Source organism: Tachyglossus aculeatus, chromosome 18, assembly GCF_015852505.1.
Source record: "Tachyglossus aculeatus isolate mTacAcu1 chromosome 18, mTacAcu1.pri, whole genome shotgun sequence".
NCBI lineage: Eukaryota > Metazoa > Chordata > Mammalia > Monotremata > Tachyglossidae > Tachyglossus > Tachyglossus aculeatus.
The window spans coordinates 34,050,279-34,071,074 of NC_052083.1; the positions used below are offsets into that span (position 1 = coordinate 34,050,279).

General features: G+C 44.6%; 2 protein-coding genes across 4 annotated transcripts in view; one reads left to right on the plus strand and one right to left on the minus strand.

Annotated features, from left to right (window-relative positions):
- The window catches only part of LOC119940134 (guided entry of tail-anchored proteins factor 1-like), a 73,027-nt gene that overhangs the window by 23,709 nt on the left and 28,522 nt on the right, over positions 1–20,796 (minus strand). The gene's annotated exons all lie outside the window — the stretch shown is intronic.
- Positions 6,433–20,796, plus strand: part of LCA5L (lebercilin LCA5 like) — a 30,046-nt gene continuing 15,682 nt past the window's right edge. For 2 of the 3 annotated variants that reach the window (XM_038760193.1, XM_038760195.1), the window contains exons 1-2: positions 14,718–14,830; positions 16,291–16,601. In XM_038760193.1, coding sequence (XP_038616121.1) covers positions 14,784–14,830; positions 16,291–16,601 — 358 coding nt within the window. In that variant the 5' untranslated portion in view covers positions 14,718–14,783. Of the gene's footprint in view, positions 6,452–14,717; positions 14,831–16,290; positions 16,602–20,796 lie in introns of those variants that run through there. The other variant, XM_038760194.1, reaches the window with a different exon arrangement.

Below are 20,796 nucleotides of genomic sequence, written 5' to 3' on the forward strand. Positions count from 1 at the left end.
AGAAGTTAAGTGACCTGCCCAAAGTCACACAGCTGACGGTTGGGCAGAGCCGGGATTTGAACCCATGACCTCTGACTCCAAAGCCCGGGCTCTTTCCGTTGAGCCACGCTGCTTCTCCTGAGCCATGCTTCTTCTCCACGTATTTATTGGGTGCTTACTGTGTGCAGAGCACTGTACTAAGCACTTATGAGGGAACAATACTATAGAGTCAGTAGGCATATTCCCTGCCCACAAGGAGCTTACAGTCTCCCCAAAACAGTTATCTTCCCCATTAGAATGTAAACTCCTGAAAGACAGAGATGGGGTCTTTTGTCTCTATTTTACTTGACCGAGTGCTTAATAAAATGTTCTGCGTACATTAGGTGCTCAATAAATAGTACTGATTGATTAAGACCAGGGATGAATGAGCTAATATTCATTAATAGTGTTGGTCTTAGGTACCAGAACTAGGTGGAATAATGAGGGGAAGGGGAAAAAAGAAAGGTGTGCAGGGCTCTTTGTTTACCAACTGCCTTAGAGAATCTACCGCATAAATGCAGTCGCCAATCACAACATCTTATTAAACTACTTACACCACAGCACAAGAGCTAGATTTCTTATACCCCAGCTATGGCCACTGGCCAGAGGATCCTGACTAAAAAACAGTGCAGTGATTGTGTGTCCTCAGGGGTTTATGATACAGCAGCTCCCGGCTTCTGATCCCCATCCCAACTTGTACTTCCCAAGCACTTAGTACAGTGCTCTGCACACAGTAAGCACTCAATAAATATGATTGATTGATTGATCCCATCCCCAGTGGATGGATTTACCAGGTGGCTGGGGAGACTGGGGGAGAGGAAGGGGCAGGAAGTTGGTGATTGATTAGTTGATTGACTGACTGATGGATGGATGGGGCTTCCAGGGCAAAAGTGGTTGTAGGCAGGGACTTTGTCTGCCAACTCTGTTACATTGTACAGAGTGGCGTGGCTCAGTGAAAAGAGCACGAGCTTTGGAGTCAGAGGTCATGGGTTCAAATTCCGCCTCCGCCAATTGTCAGCTGTGTGACTTTGGGCCAGTCACTTCACTTCTCTGTGCCTCAGTTACCTCATCTGTAAAATGGGGATTAAGACTGTGAGCCCCCCATGGAACAACCTGATCACCTTGTAACCTCCCCAGTGCTTAGAACAGTGCTTTGCACATAGTAAGTGCTTAAGAAATGCCATCAGAGGCAAGAGTTGGGATCACCAACTTGGCTTTATCTTTGGTCCCTTTTCCAGCATGCTGCATATAGTAGGTGCTTAATCTAAGCATTTAGTACAGTGCTTTGTACACAGTAAATGCTCAATGCAGTAAGTGCTCCTATAGGCTGTAAGCTTATCCTCTAGACTGTAAGCTCGTTAAGGGCAGGGAACGTGTCTGTTTATTGTTCTTCTGCACTCTTCCAAGCACTTAGTACAGTGCTTTTTACGCAGTAAGAACTCAATAAATACGATTGGATGAATGCGTGAATACAACTGATTAATAAATGTCATTATCAGTAGTATTTGTAGTAAAATAAGAATAATAATAATAAAGTGCTGCTTTTAGCCAAGTGTTTCTGTCCAGCAGGAGTATTAGCAGCTTTTGGTAGTCAGTCCCTTCATCGTTGCAATTCTTCCTCCTGCCTTATCCTGCAACTCTGGTTTTCAGCTGCTCTCCCAAAGACTCTTGCAGTCCGCCCTACTGTGACCTCAGTACCCCCTCTTTGCAAAACTTTGTACTGAGATGTTGTGTTCTCTGTTGCAAGCTTCCCTTACTCCATCTGCTCTTCAGTCAGTGGTATTTATGGAGTCCTTATTGTGCGCAGAGCATTGTACTAAATGCTAAGGGGTCAGGCTGACCCACCGCCAGTCCCATATGGGACCCCCAGACGGCCCAAACCCTGAGAGCCCCCACCTCTCCCAACAAGGATTCACTGAGGAGTGCTCTTCTGGACAGGTCCCTCATCATTTGGCCAAGAAAAAGCATGAGCTGTCATGACCTTGACATTTTATCCATTTGTGTCTTTGTTTTCTCATCTGTAGAATGGGGATTCAATTCCTGTTCTCCCTTCTCCTTAGACTGTGAGCCCCTCGTAGGACAGGGACTGTGTCGCATCTGATTGTATTCTTTCTACCCCAGGGCTCGGCATCCAGTAAGCGCTTAACAAATATCACTATTATTTTTAGCAGAAGTAGTGGTGGTGGGTTGCCCAGAGTTTTGAACCAGAAATCAGGTCCCAGAAACTTGACCAAGGACAGCAGAACAAATGCCTTCACTTACAAGAAGTGTCACAGGGGCTCTCCGGTTTAAAAAGTCTCAGTTATAAAGATCTCATGCTACACACAAACAACATAGCTCAAATTCATCAAACTGGGCAGATTTGATCCCATTGAAATTTGAATATGTGGTTACAAATATTACAAAACTGATGGCAGATGGCAGATGTATCCCTTCCAAAAACCCGGAAATTAGTCCTCAATTTCATGATTTTTCTTAATGTAAAAGTTCCTGAAATCCTGAATTTTAAAGTGCCAATTTTCAAAATACACAATTCAAAAGTTTCTCCCTAAATGTCCCTTTATTTTACAAAGATAACTTCAAGAGGAAGAAGTGGCTGTTACTCTCTTTGTGATAGTATCATGTAATAGAATCAACTTGTAATAGAATATGTTCAGTGAGGTACCATATTAGCTTGAATTATTAACCTTTCCTTTTAAGAAATTGTAGATCATTTTCCAAGTCACAAACACTAAGGAAAAGATGAATTTGACCCGTGACTGGGAAACAATACATTTTTAATTATTGCAGACCACATTTTAACTTTAGGGTAAAATGAAGAACACAGGCACAGGCCCGGCAGTCAGAAGGTCATGGGTTCTAATTCCAGCTCCATCGATTGTCTGTGGGACCTTGGGCAAGTCACTTTACTTCTCTGGGCCTCAGTTACCTCATCTGTAAAATGGGGATTAAGACTGTGAGCCCCACGTGGAACAACCTGATCACCTTGTATCTATCCCAGCGCTTAGAACAGTGCATGGCACATAGTAAGCGCCCAACAAATGCCATTATTATTATTATTATTATTATTAGGGGAGAGGTTGGGTTGGGGGCTTGGTGGTGGGGTGGGGGCAGCGTTTGTGTGTGTGTGGGAGGAGGTGTGTTTGTGTGATTCTGTGAGTTTTTGTGTGAAGAGGAGGAGCGGTGGCTCCCTCAGCCGCGGCGCCAGGCCGGGCCCAGGCTGATAGGGGACAGGTTGCGACGGGGGCTTGGTTGTGGGGTAGGGGAAATATATATATATTTATAAATAAATATGATATTATTATATATAAAAATAATTATATAATATATAATAATTATAGATAATATATTATATATAATAATATAATATATTATATATAATAATATATAATTATATATATTCCTCCCCTCCTCACCCCCAGAGGAGGTCAGCTGTGTGACTTTGGGCAAGTCACTTAACTTCTCTGTGCCTCGGTTATCTCATCTGTAAAATAGGGATTAAGACTGGGAGCCCCCTGTAAGACAACATAATCACCTTGTAACCTCCCCAGTGCTTAGAACAGTGCTTGGCATACAGTAAGTGCTTAATAAATGCCATTATTATTATTAATATTTTTATTATTATGGGTTCAGATTCCAGCTCCGCCAGTTGTCAGCTGTGTGACCTTGGCCAAGTCATTTCCCTTCTCTGTGCCTCAGTTCCCTCATCTGTAAAACAGGGATTAAGACAGTGAGACCCCCGTGGGACAACCTGGTTACCTTGTATCCTCCCAAGCGCTTAGAACAATGGTTGGCATATAGTAAGCGCTTAATAAATGCCACCATTATTATTATTATTACTATTATGGGTTCAGATCCCAGCTCCGCCAGTTGTCAGCTGTGTGACCTTGGCCAAGTCACTTCCCTTCTCTGTGCCTCAGTTCCCTTATCTGTAAAACAGGAATTAAGACAGTGAGTCCCCCGTGGGACAACCTGACTACCTTGTATCCTCCCCAGCGCTTAGAACAGTGCTTGGCATATAGTAAGTGCTTAATAAATGCCATTATTATTATTATTACTATTATTACTATTATGGGTTCAGATCCCAGCTCTGCCAGTTGTCAGCTGTGTGACCTTGGCCAAGTCACTTCCCTTCTCTGTGCCTCAGTTCCCTCATCTGTAAAACAGGGATTAAGACAGTGAGCCCTCCGTGGGACAACCTGATTACCTTGTGTCCTCCCCAGCAATTAGAACAGTGCTTGGCATATAGTAAGCTCTTAATAAATGCCATTATTATTACTATCATTATTATTATTATTATTATTATTATTATGGGTTCAGAACCCAGCTCTGCCAGTTGTCAGATGTGTGACCTTGGCCAAGTCACTTCCCTTCTCTGTGCCTCAGTTCCCTCATCTGTAAAACAGGGATTAAGACAGTGAGCCCCCCGTGGGACAACCTGATTACCTCGTACCCTCCCCAGCGCTTAGAACAGTGCTTGGCATATAGTAAGCTCTTAATAAATGCCATTATTATTACTATTATTACTATTATCATGGGTTCAGATCCCAGCTCCGCCAGTTGTCAGCTGTGTGACCTTGGCCAAGTCACTTCCCTTCTCTGTGCCTCAGTTCCCTCATCTGTAAAACAGGGATTAAGACAGTGAGCCCCCCGTGGGACAACCTGGTTACCTTGTGTCCTCCCCAGCGCTTAGCCATTATTATTATTACTATTATTATTATTATGGGTTCAGAACCCGGCTCTGCCAGTTGTCAGCTGTGTGACCTTGGCCAAGTCACTTCCCTTCTCTGTGCCTCAGTTCCCTCATCTGTAAAACAGGGATTAATCAATCAATCAATCAATCGTATTTATTGAGCACTAACCGCTTGGGAAGTACAAGTTGGCAACATATAGAGACAGTCCCTACCCAACAGTGGGCTCACAGTCTAAAAGGGGGAGACAGAGAACGAAACGAAACATACTAACAAAATAAAATAGAATAGATCTGTACAAGTAAAATAAATAAATAAATAAATAGAGTAATAAATATGAACAAACATATATACATATATACAGGTGCTGTGGGGAACTAAGCCAGTGAGCCCCCCGTGGGACAACCTGGTTACCTTGTACCCTCCCCAGCGCTTAGAACAGTGCTTGGCATATAGTAAGCGCTTAATAACTTCCATTATTACTATTACTATTATTATTATTAATAATTATATATGGATATGCGTGTGAGAGAGAGAGGTGTGCTTGTGTGATTCTGTGTTTTTTGTGTGAGGAGGAGGCAGAGCGGCAGCTGCCTCAGCCGCGGCGCCGGGCACGATGGGGGAGAGGTTGGGTCAATCATCATCATCATCATCATCATCATCAATCGTATTTATTGAGCGCTTGCTGTGTGCAGAGCACTGTACTAAGCGCTTGGGAAGTACAAATTGGCAACATCTAGAGACAGTCCCTACCCAACAGTGGGCTCACAGTCTAAAAGGGGGAGACAGAGAACAAAACCAAACATACTAACAAAATAAAATGAATAGAATAGATATGTACAAGTAAAATAGAGTAATAAATATGTACATCATCATCATCATCATCAATCGTATTTATTGAGCGCTTACTATGTGCAGAGCACTGTACTAAGCGCTTGGGAAGTACAAATTGGCAACATATAGAGACAGTCCCTACCCAGCAGTGGGCTCACAGTCTAAAAGGGGGAGACAGAGAACAAAACCAAACACACTAACAAAATAAAATAGATAGAATAGGTATGTACAAGTAAAATAAATAAATAAATAAATAGAGTAATAAATATGTACAACCATATATCCATATATACAGGTGCTGTGGGGAAGGGAAGGAGGTAAGATGGGGGATGGAGAGGGGGACGAGGGGGAGAGGAAGGAAGGGGCTCAGTGTGGGAAGGCCTCCTGGAGGAGGTGAGCTCTCAGCAGGGCCTTTAAGGGAGGAAGAGAGTTAGCTTGTACCCTCCCCAGCGCTTAGAACAGTGCTTGGCATATAGTAAGCGCTTAATAACTTCCATTATTATTATTACTATTATTATTATTAATAATAATAATTATATATGGATATGTGTGTGAGAGAGAGAGAGGTGTGCTTGTGTGATTCTGTGTTTTTTGTGTGAGGGGGAGGCGGAGCGGCAGCCGCCTCAGCCGCGGCGCCGGGCCGATGGAGGAGAGGTTGGGTCGGTCAATCAATCAATCAATCAATCAATTGTATTTATTGAGCGGTTACTGTGTGCAGAGCACTGCACTAAGCGCTGGGGGCGTGTGTGTTTGTGTGATTCTGTATGTTTTTGTGTGTTCTTGTCTGTTTTTGTATGTTTTCCTGTGAGGCGGCAGGCGGAGGCCCCATCCCAAGAGGCCTTGCGCGCCGGCTGCCATGGCAACGGCGACCGGCCCTCAGACGCGCTGCCAACGCCGACGCCGGACAGGTAACGGCCGCCGGCCCTCGGGCCTTCCCCCGACCCCAGCACAATCATCATCATCATCATATGATAATAATAATAATAATAATAATAATGATGATAATGGCATTCATGAAGCGCTTAAGCAGCGTGACTCAGTGGAAAAGAGCCCGGGCTTCGGAGTCAGAGGTCATGGGTTCAAATCCCGTCTCCGCCACTCATCATCATCAATCGTATTTATTGAGCGCTTACTATGTGCAGAGCACTGTACTAAGCGCTTGGGAAGTACAAATTGGCAACATATAGAGACAGTCCCTACCCAACAGTGGGCTCACAGTCTGAAACACTGACACACTCGTCAGCTGTGTGACTTTGGGCAAGTCACTTCACTTCCCTGGGCCTCAGTTCCCTCATTTGTAAAATGGGGATGAAGACTGTGAGCCCCACGTGGGACAGCCTCATGACCTTGTATCCCCCCAGCGCTTAGAACAGTGCTTTGCACATAGTAAGCACGTAATAAATGCCATCATTATTATTATTATGTAAAGCACTGTTCTAAACGCTGGGGAGGATACAAGGTAATGAGGTTGCCCCACGTGGGCCTCACAGTTTTATTTCCCATTTTACCGATAAGGTAACTGAGGCCCAGAGATGTTAAGTCCCTTCAAGGCCCTACTGAGAGCTCACCTCCTCCAGGAGGCCTTCCCAGACTGAGCCCCTTCCTTCCTCTCCCCCTCGTCCCCCTCTCCATCCCCCCATCTTACCTCCTTCCCTTCTCCATAGCACTTGTATATATGTTTGTACATATTTATTACTCTATTTATTTATTTTACCTGTACCTATCTATTCTATTTATTTTATTTTGTTAGTATGTTTGGTTTTGTTCTCCGTCTCCCCCTTTTAGACTGTGAGCCCACTGTTGGGTAGGGACTGTCTCTATATGTTGCCAACTTGGACTTCCCAAGCGCTTAGTACAGTGCTCTGCACACAGTAAGCGCTCAATAAATACGATTGATTGATTGATTGATTAAGTGACTTGTCCAAAGTTACACAGCTGACAAGTGGTGGAGTGGGATTAGAACCCATGTCCTCTGCCTCCCAAACCCAGTGCTCTTTAATAATAATAATAATGATGGCATTTATTAAGCGCTTACTATGTGCAAAGCACTGTTCTAAGCGCTGGGGAGGATACAAGGTGACCAGGTTGTCCCACGGGGGGCTCACAGTCTTCATCCCCATTTTCCAGATGAGGGAACTGAGGCCCAGAGAAGCAAAGCGACTTGCCCAAAGTCACCCAGCTGACAGTTGGCGGAGTCGGGATTTGAACCCATGACCTCTGACTCCAAACCCCGGGCTCTTTCCACGGAGCCACGCTGCTTCTAATGATGATAATGAGGGTATTAAAGAAGCAGCGTGGCTCCGTGGAAAGAGCCCGGGCTTTGGAGTCAGAGGTTATAATAATAATAATAATAACAATAATAATAGTGATGGCATTTGTTAAGCGCTTACTATGTGCAAAGCACTGTTCTAAGCGCTGGGGAGGATACAAGGTGATCAGGTTGTCCCACGGGGGGCTCCCAGTCTTCATCCCCATTTTCCAGATGAGGTCACTGAGACCTAGAGAAGCGAAGCGACTTGCCCAAAGTCACACAGCTGACAGTTGGTGGAGCCGGGATTTGAACCCATGACCTCTGACTCCAAACCCCGGGCTCTTTCCACAGAGCCACGCTGCTTCTAATGATGATGATGAGGGTATTAAAGAAGCAAAGTGGCTCCGTGGAAAGAGCCCGGGCTTTGGAGTCAGAGGTTATAATAATAATAATAATAATAATAATAATGGCATTTGTTAAGCACTTACTATGTGCAAAGCACTGTTCTAAGCACTGGGGAGGGGAAACAAGGTAATGAGGTTGTCCCATGTGGGGCTCACAGTCTTCATCCCCATTTTACAGATGAGGAAACCGAGGCTCAGAGAAGTTAAGTGACTTGCCCAAGGTCACACAGCAGACTTGTGGCAGAGCCGGGATTGGAACCCACAACCTCTGGGTTATGGGTTCAAATCCGTGCTCTGCCAATCAATCAATCCATCAATCGTATTTATTGAGCGCTCACTGTGTGCAGAGCACTGGACTGAGCACTTGGGAAGTACAAATTGGCAACATATAGAGACAGTCCCTACTTGTACTTGTGCCAACTGCCAGCTGTGTGACTTTGGGCAAGTCACTTCACTTCTCTGGGCCTCAGTTCCCTCATCTATAAAATGGGGATTAACAATAATAATAATAATAATGGCATTTGCTAAGCACTTGCTGTGTGCAAAGCACTGTTCCAAGCGCTGGGGGGATACAAGGCAATGAGGTTGCCCCACATGGGGCTCACAGTTTTAATCCCCATTTTGCAGATGAGGTAACTGAGGCTCAGAGAAGTTAAGTGACTTGCCCAAGGTCACACAGCAGACATGTGGCAGAGCCAGGATTCGAACCCATGACCTCTGACTCCAAAGCCCATGCTCTTTCCACTGAGCCATGCTGCTTCCCTAAATAGAGTAATAAATATGTACAAACATATATACAGAGAAGCGAAGTGACTTGCCCAGAGTCACACAGCTGACAGTTGGCGGAGCCGGGATTTGAACCCATGACCTCTGACTCCAAAGCCCGGGCTCTTTCCACTGAGCCACGCTGCTTCTCATCTTGCCCCTTTATACCCAATCAGTCAATCAATTAATCAATGGTATTTATTGAGCGCTTGCTATGTGCAGAGGCCTGTACTAAGCGCTTGGGACAGTACAGTGCAACAGGATCAGCAGGCATGTGCCCTCTTTGCCCGAGATTTGCATTTCCCCCCTCCTCCTCTTATTCGCTTGCTATGTGCAGAGCACTGTACTAAGCGCTTGGAAGAGTACAACGCAACAGAATCAGCAGACACGTTCCCTCGTTGCCCGAGGTATTTATAATGATGCTACTGATGCCTGTCTACTTGTTTCGACGTCTGTCTCCCCCCGTCTAGACTGTGAGCCCGTTGTGGGCAGGGATTGTCTCTGTTGCTGAATTGTACTTCCCAAGCGTGTAGTACAGTGCTGTGCACACAGTAAGTGCTCAATAAATCCGATTGAATGAATGAATCCAACATTCCCTGCCCCCCCATCCTTCTCATTCAGTTAAATTTTGAGATTGTGGGTGCTTTCCCACCACATTTTTTCTTTTAATTTTAATTTTTTTTTTACTGCCTTCTTGCCCTACCGCAGTGTTTGGGGAGCCTTAGTTTTCCCATCGGTGACGGGAGGCTGGCTCTAAGCTTGGGAAGCTGTTCCTTAATCAGCCGCGAAAGGCGAGTTGAACAGTGTTTTCTTCCTGGAAGACCTTCAGTTTCAATTTTGAATGTAATCAATCAATCAGTGGTATTTATTGCAAGCCTACAAGCATTTACTGCAAGCCTTGCACGCAAGCGATGATGCTTGATGATTACTGATAGTTTTTCATTCTGTTACCATTCCAGTCTTCAAATTATTTTATTATAATTTTTCTTATAAGCCTCAACCCTAATCTAAAAATATATTTTCACAGAAAATGATGTAAATAACCACGCAGTGGCTTTAGCCATACAGTCAATGTAAAGAGAAGAGTTGGAAAATTATTCGGGGAAAAATCCTGTTAAGAAGAGGGTTTGGAGTTAGATGTTTTATTTCTCCTTAAAGTGTTCTTCTTGTCTGTTTTTGATCAAATACACTGGAAGATTGCTCAACTTCTCATTTCATTTGCCTGTGTCTATACAAAGGGATTTGGGGTTAAAACACTCTAGTTAGGTAATAGTAGTAATGGTATTTATTGAGCACCTACTGAGTAAAATGCTCTGTACTAAATACTTGGGAAGTGTAAAACACATTCCTTGCCCACGAGGAGTTTACATTCTTAAGGGGAAAACAGATAGATACTGTAAACATATTCTCCATGCTCCTAGAAGAATATAACTGGCAGGTGTCCCAGCTGCAGTTGCCTCCAGTTTTCAGCTGAGGAGTCTTGCTGCCTGAGGTTTTCCTTTTTTAGTTTTGTTTTGTTTTTACTGGTTAAGCGCTCACTAACTGCCAGGCACTGTACTAAGTTTTGGGATAGATACAGGATAATCAGGTTGGACACGGTTCCTGTCGCCACATGGAGCTCTTGGTCTGAGTAGGAGGGAGTTGGATTTAATCTCCAATTTACAAATGAGGTAACTGAGACAGAGAAGTTAAGTGGCATCCCCAAGCTTACACAGCAGACAAGCGGCAGAGCTAGGATTCGAAACCAGGTTCACCGACTTCCAGGCCATGTGGCTTTGTTTGACTCTGTTACTATCGCATATAATGAGCAGGACTGGGCCTACCTTGCAACCCCACTTTACTCTGTCAGTGAAGGGGAATGGATTAGACAGGCCAGCCCTCACTCTGACTAGATGAGCCATGCTGTGGTGAAGCAGATTGGGTAGGGACTGTCTCTATATGTTGCCAACTTGTACTTCCCAAGCATTTAGTACAGTGCTCTGCACACAGTAAGCGCTCAATAAATGCAATTGATAATGATGCCATTTGTCTGCCGCATGGGGTTAGGGCAGGGGCCTGGGAGTCACAAGGTTTGCTGCCATTTGTCTGCTGCATAGGGTTAGGGCAGGGGCCTGGGAGTCACAAGCTTTGCTGCTGTTTGTCTGCTGCATAGGGTTAGGGCACGGGCCTGGGAGTCACAAGGTTTGCTGCCATTTCCCCTTTTAGACTGTGAGCCCACTGTTGGGTAGGGACTGTCTCTATATGTTGCCAACTTGTACTTCCCAAGCACTTAGTGCAGTGCTCTGCACACAGTAAGCGCTCAATAAATACGATTGATAATGATGCCATTTGTCTGCTGCATGGGGTTAGGGCACGGGCCTGGGAGTCACAAGGTTTGCTGCCATTTCCCCTTTTAGACTGTGAGCCCACTGTTGGGTAGGGACTGTCTCGATATGTTGCCAACTTGTACTTCCCAAGCGCTTAGTACAGTGCTCTGCACACAGTAAGCGCTCAATAAATACGATTGATAATGATGCCATTTGTCTGCTGCATGGGGTTAGAGCACGGGCCTGGGAGTCACAAGGTTTGTTGCCATTTGTCTGCTGCATAGGGTTAGGGCACGGGCTTGGGAGTCACAAGGTTTGCTGCCATTTCCCCTTTTAGACTGTGAGCCCACTGTTGGGTAGGGACTGTCTCTGTATGTTGCCAACTTGTGCTTCCCAAGTGCTTAGTACAGTGCTCTGCACACAGTAAGGGCTCAATAAATACGATTGATAATGATGCCATTTGTCTGCTGCATGGGGTTAGGGCACGCACGGGCCTGGGAGTCACAAGGTTTGCTACCATCTGTCTGCTGCATGGGGTTAGGGCACGGGCCTGGGAGTCACAAGGTTTGCTGCCATTTCCCCTTTTAGACTGTGAGCCCACTGTTGGGTAGGGACTGTCTCGATCTGTTGCCAACTTGTACTTCCCAAGTGCTTAGTACAGTGCTCTGCACACAGTAAGCGCTCAATAAATACGATTGATAATGATGCCATTTGTCTGCTGCATGGGGTTAGGGCACGGGCCTGGGAGTCACAAGGTTTGCTGCCATTTCCCCTTTTAGACTGTGAGCCCACTGTTGGGTAGGGACTGTCTCTGTATGTTGCCAACTTGTGCTTCCCAAGTGCTTAGTACAGTGCTCTGCACACAGTAAGGGCTCAATAAATACGATTGATAATGATGCCATTTGTCTGCTGCATGGGGTTAGAGCACGGGCCTGGGAGTCACAAGGTTTGTTGCCATTTGTCTGCTGCATAGGGTTAGGGCACGGGCTTGGGAGTCACAAGGTTTGCTGCCATTTCCCCTTTTAGACTGTGAGCCCACTGTTGGGTAGGGACTGTCTCTGTATGTTGCCAACTTGTGCTTCCCAAGTGCTTAGTACAGTGCTCTGCACACAGTAAGGGCTCAATAAATACGATTGATAATGATGCCATTTGTCTGCTGCATGGGGTTAGGGCACGCACGGGCCTGGGAGTCACAAGGTTTGCTACCATCTGTCTGCTGCATGGGGTTAGGGCACGGGCCTGGGAGTCACAAGGTTTGCTGCCATTTCCCCTTTTAGACTGTGAGCCCACTGTTGGGTAGGGACTGTCTGTATATGTTGCCAACTTGTACTTCCCAAGCACTTAGTGCAGTGCTCTGCACACAGTAAGCGCTCAATAAATACGATTGATAATGATGCCATTTGTCTGCTGCATGGGGTTAGGGCACGGGCCTGGGAGTCACAAGGTTTGCTGCCATTTCCCCTTTTAGACTGTGAGCCCACTGTTGGGTAGGGACTGTCTCTATATGTTGCCAACTTGTACTTCCCAAGCGCTTAGTACAGTGCTCTGCACACATTAAGCACTCAATAAATACGATTGATAATGATTCCATTTGTCTGCTGCATGGGGTTAGGGCACGCACGGGCCTGGGAGTCACAAGTTTTGCTGCCATTTGTCTGCTGCATAGGGTTAGGTCATGGGCCTGGGAGTCACAAGGTTTGCTGCCATTTCCCCTTTTAGACTGTGAGCCCACTGTTGGGTAGGGACTGTGTCTATATGCTGCCAACTTGTACTTCCCAAGTGCTTAGTACAGTGCTCTGCACACAGTAAGCGCTCAATAAATACGATTGATAATGATGCCATTTGTCTGCTGCATGGGGTTAGGGCACGGGCCTGGGAGTCACAAGGTTTGCTGCCATTTCCCCTTTTAGACTGTGAGCCCACTGTTGGGTAGGGACTGTCTCTATATGTTGCCAACTTGTACTTCCCAAGCGCTTAGTAGAGTGCTCTGCACACAGTAAGCGCTCAATAAATACGATTGATAATGATGCCATTTGTCTGCTGCATGGGGTTAGGGCACGGGCCTGGGAGTCACAAGATTTGCTGCCATTTCCCCTTTAAGACTGTGAGCCCCCTGTTGGGTAGGGACTGTCTCGATCTGTTGCCAACTTGTACTTCCCAAGCGCTTAGTACAGTGCTCTGCACACAGTAAGCGCTCAATAAATACGATTGATAATGATGCCATTTGTCTGCTGGATGGGGTTAGGGCACGGGCCTGGGAGTCACAAGGTTTGCTGCCATTTCCCCTTTTAGACTGTGAGCCCACTGTTGGGTAGGGACTGTCTCTATATGTTGCCAACTTGTACTTCCCAAGCTCTTAGTGCAGTGCTCTGCACACAGTAAGCGCTCAATAAATACGATTGATAATGATGCCATTTGTCTGCTGCATGGGGTTAGGGCACGGGCCTGGGAGTCACAAGGTTTGCTGCCATTTCCCCTTTTAGACTGTGAGCCCACTGTTGGGTAGGGACGGTCTCTATATGTTGCCAACTTGTACTTCCCAAGCGCTTAGTACAGTGCTCTGCACACAGTAAGTGCTCAATAAATACGATTGATAATAATGATAAAGAATTTCTCTGGGCAGTCCAACTTACAAAGCACCCTCCATTTTCCAGATGTGCTCATGATATCGAATGCTTCTGAAAGGTGTGTGAAAACTGTAGAGGTCCAGATCCCGCTCCTAGGAATTCTCCCAAACTTGACATGCTAAAGAAAGGAGTCTGAAACGTCATTGTGATTCCAGGAGCATACAGTCATTGATGCTGTTGCTGGTTGCTGGCCCCGAAAGGTTCTGGCTGGGGTCCTGCCAAGAACACAAAGTAGTGAATATCCCCAGAGTTCCTGTAGTCTGATCTTGAAGATATGATGGTGATGATGATCTCTGAGATCCTGGGGCCCCACCTTGGTCTTCTGTAGTGAGGAAAAGCTTGAGTAGCTTCCTGAAACAGTGAATCACCTCCATGCATGTGGATCTAAATCGGTGGGCTATTGTTTCCTAGTGCTTTGCCATTTTACAGGATGCTGGCTTCCCATGGTGTCTTTTGCGATGATTGAGACCAGTGTCACGTTTTGCATATAGGTCGTTGTCTTATATTTATTCATTAATTCATTCAATCGCATTTATTGGGCACTTACTGTGTGCAGAACACTGTACAAAGTGCTTGGGAAGGTACAATACAACAATAAGCAGACACATTCCCTGCCCACAAGAGGCTTACAGTCTAGAGGGGGGAGAGGGGACTTTGTCTGACCATGCACAATGTCGTGAAGACCACCTGGTAAGCAGTATCATCGAGAAGGGCTCATTTGTTATTTATTTGTTGATTGCTCCTTTTTTTGGAGATGGTGGTTGGGGTTGTCTGTAGTTGTTCTGTGGAACTTCTTGCCCTTGTCTTTCTTTCGTCAGGAGCTTAACATTTAGCCACTATGGTGACTTGGAGGCCACTCTTGGAGGTGGGAGTTTGGATCATGTCAGATGATGGTCTGTCCAGGACTCTGCTTCCCGCATTACTGCTGTGATCTGTAAGTCCTTAAGGGCCCTTTGATGCCCTATGATTGAATCAGGGAGTGGTCACTGATTAGATCGTGAATGCATCCGAGATGTTTTCCTTCTGTTTGGCTGATGGAAAATGGTGTTGGCTATCAGGAGATGGTGTTTGGCACCCTCGCTGAATAAAAGTAGGCCTTTGCTATTCGGTTTGTTAGATGGTTTTTTTTTCCATGTTTGGGCTCTGCTACCAACTCAAGCAGTAAAATCACCCATTATAATCAGTAGGACAGATGTTGGAACTCTTGCAGTGAGTCGATCTAAATCTTTGTAGAGTCATTCTTTTTCTTCATTGCAGCTCATCGTCATCTCTCTCGTTGTGTCCATATGGATGCACCCAGCCCCAGCATTAGCTGGGGCATGCCTTGGAGACAGACTTGGAAGGGAATATACTCACAAACATAAATAAAATACTTCTATGTGTACCGTGTATCTTTTAGGCTGTGAGCCCACTGTTGGGTAGGGACTGTCTCTATATGTTGCCAACTTGTACTCCCCAAGCACTTAGTACAGTGCTTTGCACACAGTAAGCACTCAATAAATATGATTGATTGATTGATAGGGACAACAGAAGGTAGGGGAGGGCCAAATTATGATGAAGAGGGGGAGATGAAAACTGAAAAAAACTGAGGGGGAGAATGGCAGGCAGAGAAGCACTGTGGCCAATAGAAAGAGCACAGGCCTGGGGTCTAATCCCAGCTCTTCCACTTGTTTGCTGTGTGACCCTGGGTGAGTCACTTAGCTTCTCTGAGCCTGTTTCCTCACCTGTAAAATGGGGATTCAGTACCTGTTCTTCCTCATACTTAGACTGTGAGCCCCATTTAGGACAAGGAGTGGGTCTAACCCAATGATCTTGTATCTACCCCATTGCTACTAATTCAGTGCTTGACTTGTGCTTAATAAATACTATAATGATAATAAGAAGAATTATCATTAATAGAGTGAAAGAAGATCATAGGGTTGGGAAGTGGGGAGAGGCTATAAGGTAATTGCCAAATTCCCCCCAAAAGAAAGGCCGAGCACTGGAGTCTGTACTGGAATAGGTGGTGGCCCAAACCCAGTGCTCCAGTGCCCTTGTGGGAAGGTGGTGCGGTCAACTTGTCTGGACCAAACCGTGGGAGGGACTCCCAGAAGAGGAAGTAACTGCAGCTGCCACAGCTTCTAGGTCAGTGGTTAATTTTAATTCATTCAGTCGTAATTTATTGAGTGCTTACTCTGTGCAGAGCACTGTACTAAGCGCTTGGGAAGTACAGGTCGGCAACATATAGAGACGGTCCCTACCCAACAATGGGCTCTTCCCTCTCCTCTGGGATGACAGATCAATATAACGTCAATTGCCTTTGGGTAATGGGGGGGAAGAAAATTGCCTTTTCAAAATAAAAATTGGAGGCTAATTTTCATGTCTGTAACTGAAAATTGTTTTGACTTCTAATAGGTTACTCACTATGTCTTTGGTTAATACAACAAAGACAATCATTGATGATGGTTTTCTCCGGGTAGTATTTGAAGAAGGTAGGAAATCCACTGACTGCAACAGAAGCCTAGGCTCTGGTGATTATTCCAGGATCGGTGACAATTCGCATCAAAGCACCAATTATAGCAGAAGTTTAAGTTCTCATGATTACTCAGAAGACTTTCTCTCGGGATATTCAGAAATCTCTGATAATGGCAATGATTTAAAACAGTATGAGAGCAAAGAAAAGAAGAAGATAAAAAAAACTGTTTGCAAAGTCTTCCAACCTAAAGGTAAGAAGACCATCAAACTTTTCCAATAAATAGATAAGACATCTGGTGGCAGTTACATTATTTAACACTTACCTTATTTGTTTTTTTTGTATTGTAACTGTATATGATGAATCAACACTTGGGGAACAGAAGAGTAAGTGACTAGTATGAGTAACTTCAACCTGTGTTAAAATGTTCCACTTGATTTTAAACTCCTCCACTAGACTGAAAGCTCTTTGTGGGCAGGGCCCTGTTATATTATACTCCAAGTGCTTAGTATAGTAATTATGGTATTTACTGAGTACTTACTATGTGTCTAGCACTGTTCTAAATGCTGGAATAGGTACACGATAATCAGTAAATGCACAATAGAAAGTACTCAGTAAATAGAATTGATTGATCGTACTTTCCCAAGAGTACAGTGTACAGTGCTCCGAACAACAACAACAATAATAATAATAATAATAATAATAATAATTGTGGTGTTTGTTAAATGCTTTACTGTGTGCCAAGCACTGTAGTAAGCGCTGGGGTAGATAAAGATAATCAGGTCCCACGTGGAGTTCACAGTCTAAGTAGGAGGGAGAACAGATATTTCATCCCCATTTTATGATTGAGAAAACTGAGGCACTGAGAAGTTGAGAGACTTGCCCAAGGTCACGGAGCTGGTAAAATCTAAGGATTAGAGCCCAGATCATCTGACTACCAGAGCTCTTACCCCTAGGCTACGCTACCTCAGAACACAGGAAGTGCCCAATAAATATCATGGATGGATTGATTAGATCAGAATCATCTAAAAGATCAGGAGCATAGCCAGAGTTAGAATTGACAGCCCACAAATCCACTCAGTCAGTCCACTCAACCCAGTGCCATTTTAGGACCTCAGTGGCCATGTTGCAACCTGCAGAAATAAGAGTTCTTAGAAGTAGGCCAATGTTGAGGGTATGTTTTGTGTGGAATTAGTCAGAGCCTCCTTGAAGTTCAACACCTGTCACATATGGGAACCGGGGAGTAGACACTCTTGTGTTTAGATTTGGGGGGAAGGAGGGAGATGGGAGGGCCTCTTGCAGGGAACGGTCTCCCCCTCTGGACTGTAAACTCGTTGTGGACAGGGAATGTGTCTGTTTATTGTTGTGCTCTCCCAAGCGCTTAGTACAATGCTGGGCACACAGTTAGTGCTCAGTAAATACGATTGACTGACTTGCAAATTGCCACTTCCTCCTTGCTCTTCTTGCCACCACTACGTGGCCTGGTTTGTTTTGCAACTGCAGAGCTCGGGCAGGAGTGGGAACTTTAGACCATAGATGCTCGAGAGGGTCAGCCCAGACTCACCTAGAATTAACTGACTTCTGGACATTCATCGAAGTAGAACAGTCACAGACAGTTGAATCCACAGACAATTAAAATACTCTGTCATCCCATAGGGAAAGCCTCAGGTTTAGTCTGATGCATATTAGCCAGCCTTCAGAAAGCTTGATTGGTCAGAAAGCTTCTTCTGAAAGTCAGTGGCATTTTCACCTGCAGATAATCCTAACACAGTTTTTCTACCCAATCAGTGATATTTATTGAGTGCTAACTGTGGGCAGTGTACCATATTGAGCACTCTTCAGCAACAAAAGTACTTGAGAATGGAGAGGGTGGGTAGGGAGAGCTTCCTTCCATGACAACAGTGAAAGCAGTAGTCAGTATCCCCCTAAATATTAACTAATTGGAGCTACTGATATTTTAAGATGCTTCCAGATTTTCCTATTGAATCATACTCACAATTCAGAGGAAAGGAGTGATGAGAGATATGGTCTAGAAATGTCCTGTAGAGGATCCTTGGAGAAGAGAATTTCCCATTAAATTTCAAGGGTTGCACTGTAAATTCAAGACTGCCATTCCAGACAAACAAGTGGATTGGAAGCCTCGAGTAACCCCAGACTCACTGGTCAATTGTTGTGCAAGGGGAGTTCAAGAGTGGCTGTTTAATGACATAATAATGGATCGCACAGATTTTTTTTAAAAATATTTTGAAATAGATGGGACAGTTCTAGAATTTGTTTGTTAGCCAGACTGCTAGGATATTAGGTTTTCCAATATTGTCTTTCTGCTGCAGGGGAGTGCTAGCATTATATCTGGTAAAATGAGAGAATTGAAAACAGAAAAATTGAACTTTGCCAGGAGTGGGAAAATATGTAAAGTTCATACACAGGGTTATCTTAACCCCCAGCTTCCCCATCCATAGATTATTTTTTAATGTCTGTGTCCCCTTCTAGACTGTAAATCCCCTGAGGGCAGGGATCATGTCTATTTTACTGTACTCTCCCAGGCTCTTGGTGCAGTGCTCTGTACAGAGTCGATGCTCAGTAACCCTTTATTCACTCCACCCTCAACCTCACAGCACTTAGGGACATAGCCATAATTTATTTTAATATATGTCTCCCATTCTAGACTGTAAGCTACCTGTGGACAGGGAATATGTCTACCAACGCTTTTATACTGTACTCTCCCAAGTGCTTGTTACAGTGCTCTGCACATAGTAAGCACTCAATAAATATAGTTAATTGACTGAGAGTGGTAATTGTGGTATTTCTTAAACCCTTTTTATATACCACGCATTGTGCTAAGAGTTGGAGTAGCTGCAGCATAATCAGATCAGACACAGTTCCTGCCCCGTGTGGAATTCAGGAATCAGTTCTTTGAAAGACTCTCCCTGGAGTAGCGTCTTCCTGCAATCAGGAGAGTCTTAAAGTGGTTGTGAAGCTCCTCTCTGCGGAAGCGCTTGCCAGAAATGGCCTATGCCTGACTCTTATAAAAGACTGGTGAAGGACAAGTCCAAAATCAAGCCACGATGGAATCAATCAATCAATCAGTCATATTTATTGAGCGCTTACTGTGTGCACAGCACTGTACTAAGTGCTTGGGAAGTACAAATTGGCAACATATAGAGACAGTCCCTACCCAACAGTGGGCTCAGAGTCTAGAAGGGGGAGACAGAGAACAAAACCAAACATATTAACAAAATAAAATAAATAGAATAGATATGTACAAGTAAAATAAATAAATAGAGTAATAAATATGTACAAACATATATACATATATACAGGTGCTGTGGGGAAGGGAAGGAGGTAAGTGGATTGGATTGAAGTGGATAGGGAGTGGTTTCGCACCTAAAAGTCCAATGGGGCTGGTGAACCCAAGAGTCCAGGATGGAAGTGGGGGGTCCCAGAGGAAATGGTTGGCGGGTGGGGAGCGATGAGGGGTCTAAGGGGGATGGGCACAGCTCTCCAAAAAACTCTTTGGAGCAGAGCCACTGATCCTCCCTAAGTGCACCACTCTGCCTTCTAGTTAAGAGCTGGGATTGTTACCCGTTAATTAATCGAAAATACCATACATAAAATTAATTGGCTCTGGCACCAGGCAGCAGCCAAGAAAGCCTAATTGCTTTTGTCTGAACAGTTGAAGAGGTTTACAATTTCTTTATAGGAGAAGTGTTGTGACATGACCTGTAAATGAGCTCAGAAATATATGTGATTGGTCTTTTAAATCTAAGTAATAACTTAAAGCTTTCATGCTGTATTAAATTATGGGTTAAGAAAATTTACTAGTACGATGTTTGTAGTTCAAACCCATCCAAGGCCAAAAAAGTCACCGAGGAAAATTCACATTGATGTTAGCAAAAGGTTGAGTGCAGTTATCCCTCACCATTCATGGGGACTAAGTTCCAGGAAAATCATCAATCGTATTTATTGAGCGCTTACTATGTGCAGAGCACTGTAAAATGGTGCCTCTGGCAGATTCATGATTTTTTTTTTATGGTATTTGTTAAGCACTTTCTTATGTGTACAAGTTAATTAGGTTGGACACTGTTCCTGTTCTGCAAGGGGCTCACAGTCTAAGTAGGAAGGAGAATAAATATTTGATCCCCATTTTATATGTGAGGAAACTGACACAGAAAAGTTAAGTGACTTGCCTAAGGTCACACAGCTAACAATTGACAGAGCGGTCCTCTAGCTCCCGAACCAGTCTCTTCCCTTTAGGCCATGCTGCTTCTCTGAGGAATTGTTCTTCAGTGAAGAAAAGGGTTGGTAGGTTCCAGTTTTAATCCCAGCTCCTCTACTTACCTGCTGTGTAACTCAGGCAAGTCATGTAAGTGCTCTGTGCCTCATTTACCTCATCTAGAAAATGGGGATTAAATCCTACTTCCTCCAGTTTACACTGTTGAGCCCCATGT